Source organism: Cryptomeria japonica, chromosome 10, assembly GCF_030272615.1.
Source record: "Cryptomeria japonica chromosome 10, Sugi_1.0, whole genome shotgun sequence".
In the NCBI taxonomy this organism is placed as follows: Eukaryota; Viridiplantae; Streptophyta; class Pinopsida; order Cupressales; family Cupressaceae; genus Cryptomeria; species Cryptomeria japonica.
The window spans coordinates 849,870,186-849,874,625 of NC_081414.1; the positions used below are offsets into that span (position 1 = coordinate 849,870,186).

General features: G+C 35.5%; 1 protein-coding gene across 1 annotated transcript; it reads left to right on the forward strand.

The window, feature by feature from the left end:
* Positions 1 to 1,336: 1,336 nt before the first annotated feature.
* Positions 1,337 to 4,197, forward strand: LOC131065193 (cold-responsive protein kinase 1). Its single transcript, XM_057999648.2, has 7 exons — positions 1,337 to 2,244; positions 2,441 to 2,566; positions 2,669 to 2,796; positions 2,876 to 3,089; positions 3,184 to 3,415; positions 3,503 to 3,653; positions 3,748 to 4,197. Exons 1-7 carry the CDS (start codon positions 1,455 to 1,457, stop codon positions 4,060 to 4,062), a joined length of 1,956 nt encoding a protein of 651 aa, XP_057855631.2. The 5' UTR covers positions 1,337 to 1,454; the 3' UTR covers positions 4,063 to 4,197.
* Positions 4,198 to 4,440: the final 243 nt, after the last annotated feature.

Below are 4,440 nucleotides of genomic sequence, written 5' to 3' on the forward strand. Positions count from 1 at the left end.
ACATTAATTCTAACTCTAGTTGTATCCCTAACCATAACTCTAATTCCTATGCCAATCCTAATAATAATCCTAACCCTTATTCTATTATAAACGTAGTTATAAAGCTAATCATAGTCCTAATTGTAAGGATAATACTAAATTTATCTTAACCATAATTTTTATCCTAACATTACATCTAATCCTAATTCTAATTCTAAATCTCATCTTTTAAATGATTCTAAGTTTAATGGTAACATTAAAATAATTTTTAAAGTATGATTATTGTTTAATATTTTCTAATCGCATCTTTAACTCTTACTCTAATCTTCATTCAATGTTTAATCTTAACTCTAACAAGAAGTTTTAATAAGACCAAATTGAAAGGGAAAAAAGGGATATTTATCTTCCACACAATCGGGGAAGAAGACCAATTATTATTGTTCAATCCTTGCTCAACGAACCCCCAATTACTAACTTTAAAGAAACAAAAAAAAATGATAACTAAAAGCTGCCCACTTTACCCCACTCTAGAGTTTAATTGGAGTTGTGCAACTTTGTTGTTACCCATAGCACATGACTACTTGGACATTTGTGCATAAGTATTGGGCATATATATTGGGACATCTTTAACCAAGTATGGAACAATACTTTGAAATGACCACTTTTTGACCCTTGTACATATAAAAGTTCTCATGGCATGCCTCACTATTACAAGGACAATAGCTATAAGCAGTTCAGTCACATACAAAGACAACCAAACAAATCTATCGAAATTTAATATACCATTTAAAATCTGCAAATACACAAAATTAACTAGAAGAGTGGCTAATACGCTTCTCAAGAAGGAATTATATGATTTTGTAGCCTTCAAAGGCAGCTAAATACCATCTCCAATGTCAATGAGAGAATGCTGCCCAGCCGCCGCACAAAATTGTAAGTTCTCTCTTTGGTGCACTTCCGTATATGATTTTCCTTCTAGATAGCCCATCCGTTAGCAAACGTTAAATACTATCTTAACATGCTAAAGACAAGCAGAAAAGGATTCAAAATAATTTGTTTGCTTTGTTGGATAGGTTCTGGAATCCCGACTTTTCCAATTCCTGGGTGGATTGTAGTGAAATTTTCGAGTATAATATATAGCCCATCCCGTTGACTCCAATTGAGTTTCCAGCGCCGTTGACGTGTACCATTGTTTGTGGCAGATTCATTTATTTTATCTTCATTTTTATCTGCTCTTAAGCTTAGAGACTTTTCAAAATATTTGACTGTAATAATGTATTGGGTTTATTGTTTTGGTCGTCTTTCTTTGACTTTCCATGCAATAAATATTATAATAGTGAAATTGGTGAAAATGGATAACTCGCCTGCAATTTGAAAGTCTATATAGTAATTCCCAGTTTTTCTTCTATCAAAAGAATTCAAGAATTCTAGCACTTTTATGCGTCTCTCCAATATTAACAGAAAATTCCAGACCCATGGCTGGAAGAGCCTGGCAGGTGGAGAATACTGTAAGGCTGATTATTGTATTTCTCTTATTACTAATGATTTCTATTAGAGCAGATCCAGAGACCAAACTAATAGCCCCCGGATGCAGTACCAGCCCCTACAACAACGCTACAGTCTTTGAGAAAAATTTCAACGCGTCTCTGGCAGCCGTGTTGGAAGATGTCGTTCCATCTGGGTTTGCTATAAAAAATGAGGGGGGAGAATCAGATCAGGCAGATTCAGTATATGTACTGGCGCAGTGTAGAAAGGATAAGTCTTCTGCTGATTGCGTTAATTGCTTAAAGGCAGCTGAAAAACAAGCTCGAACCTGTTTCAATAATAATTATTGCGGCGGCAGGGTCACCTACGACGGCTGTTTTCTGCGCTTCGAGAACTCTAATTTTTACAATGAGTACACCGATACGGGAAATAAACAGGTGTGCGGTGATACCAACGCACCGACCTCCGGTTTAATTTCCTCAACTGGTCAAAGTTTGATAAGCGATCTTTGCACTGCAACTCCGGGAACAAAAGATTATTTTGCTGCGCAGACGAGAAAAGGGCCGTCTAATACCACTATCTACGGACTTGCCTCCTGTCTACGATCCCTTGAGAAGGATTTCTGTAAAAATTGTCTGAGTATTGCTCAGACCAACATAGATAAGTGTTTTCCTAGCTCGGAGGGACGGGCTATAGACGCCGGCTGCTACTTGCGATACAGTTCCGAACCCTTTTTTCCAAGCAATGCCACTATCGACTTGGCAAGTTTTTCACCCACAGGTTAGAATTTAATTATTTTCAATTGAAGAGATTGCAATTTTGTTAAGACACTTAGAATCAAGTTTGAATTAACAATATCAGAAATGCAATTTCCTAAAATCACCTGAATCGCTTTTGTTTGAAATTTATGTCAAGCATATACTCTTATTTGGAATTATTTTTTCACAGTTAAGTTATTCTCCGTTTCATTTTTCAGGAAAGAAGAAGGTGAGTTCTCCAGTGTGGATAATAATTGGTGTTGTGGGAGGGGTATTCATACTTGGCCTTATAACTTGTCTGCTTGTCTTCGGGAAGCAAATAATGCGGCCAAGGCAGAAAAAAGGTAAACCGTTGACTAAACTTAGTATATTGTAGATAATGAAGCAAAAGTCTTGAAAATCAATCTGATCTGAACTAATACTAAAGTAACAAATATATGCAACAGCCGATATTGAAGGAGCAACGGAACTCCGTGGGCCAGAAGAGTTTGAGTTCAAGATACTGAAAAAGGCAACTAACAATTTTGATCAAGCAAACAAGCTTGGAGAAGGAGGGTTTGGTGAAGTATTTAAGGTAAATTATTATTTATTTGGAGTTCATATTAGGCTTCTGTGTTGACGTATTCAAACGATGAGTTACCTGATATTTGCAGGGTACATTGAAAAATGGCAAAGTTGTAGCAGTAAAGAAGCTTACATTGGGTCACTCTGAACGTGCGATTTCTGAATTTGAAAGCGAAGTGAAACTCATTTCTAATGTTCATCACAGAAATCTTGTGCGTTTACTGGGATGTTGCAGACAAGGGCAAGAAAGACTCCTGATTTATGAGTACATGCCCAATAGCAGCCTTGACAGAATACTATTTGGTTTGCTATTCCCTAACTTTCCTCTTTTGATTCTTTCATCTGTTACAGCAAACATGATAGATTTTGAATGTCTAGTTCATTGTCCTATATGTAGGAAAAAATAAAAGACTTTTGAGTTGGAAGGAAAGGTTCAACGTTATCCTGGGCACTGCTCGTGGTCTGGCCTATCTTCATGAGGAATTCCATGTTCGAATCATCCATCGTGATATTAAATCAAGCAATATATTACTTGATGACAACTTTCAGGCAAAAATAGCAGATTTTGGGCTGGCAAGACTTCTTCCAAATGATAAAACTCATGTTAGCACAAGATTTGCAGGAACACTGTGAGGAAACTCCTACTTTATCTACTTTTTTCTAATTCCAAAGTTTTCAATATAAATAGTAACACCATTTTTGTTTGGATTTTGCAGAGGATACACAGCTCCTGAATACGCTAATCGTGGGCAATTAACAGAGAAAGCTGACACCTATAGCTTTGGCGTGGTGGTTCTTGAAATCGTCAGTGGTAGAAAAAGCATTGACTTGAAACAACCACCTGATATGCATTATCTTCTTCAATGGGTATTTTATATTTTATAAAATTCTTTTAATTCTTTAATCCCATCATTCTCTTCCTTAAAAATCTTGATCATTTGCTTTAAAAAACTTATGGCAGGTTTGGAGCCTATATGAAGATAACAAGATTTTAGAGATGGTGGAGAGTGAAAAGGAGATGGAAGGGTATAGCGAAGAAGAAGTGTTGAGGGTGATAAACCTTGCGCTTCTATGCATACAAGCTTCTGCTAGACATAGGCCGTCAATGTCCGAGGTCGTGACAATACTGTTAAGTAAAGATGAGATTGAGTTTCAGAAACCTCTACAACCATCATTCGTAGATGCAGGGTACAAAGCACGTGGAGGAAGCTCCAATTCTGGCACATCTTCATCTCGATCAAATGCCACGATTACAGAATCACTTAATGCTCGTTAACAATGGCTATTTCTCTTGTTGATGGACACATTGAGAGTAGCAAGGAAGGATGGATTATTTCTAATTGATTATATAAATCCTCCTATTTTCAAATAGGATTTAAAGTATTCCAATATGTTTTTTCCATTTCTATCTTTATATATAATCATAAATTTGGAGATGTAAAAATTTGAAATAGCTTGGTGCTGTAAAGTTTATTTTCAATATAGAAACTAAAATCAATTGTGAAGTATTAGAAAAGAAGTATGTTAAACTGATTTTGTAAATATTTAGGTTGCAAGATAATAAGCTTATGAAAATTTAACTTTTTATTAATAAAAAATTATCTACTCCAAACAAACTTCATATAAAAAATAATATTGAAAAAATATGTAAAAT

What these genes read in the sequence shown, in the direction of transcription:
- LOC131065193 (XM_057999648.2), top strand. Translation starts at nt 1,455, where the DNA reads ATGGCTGGAAGAGCCTGGCAGGTGGAGAATACTGTAAGGCTGATTATT. An exon ending in GGTTTGGTGAAGTATTTAAG is followed by an intron (nt 2,797 to 2,875) that starts GTAAATTATTAT and finishes TGATATTTGCAG; the next exon opens with GGTACATTGAAAAATGGCAA. An exon ending in ACAAGATTTGCAGGAACACT is followed by an intron (nt 3,416 to 3,502) that starts GTGAGGAAACTC and finishes TGGATTTTGCAG; the next exon opens with AGGATACACAGCTCCTGAAT.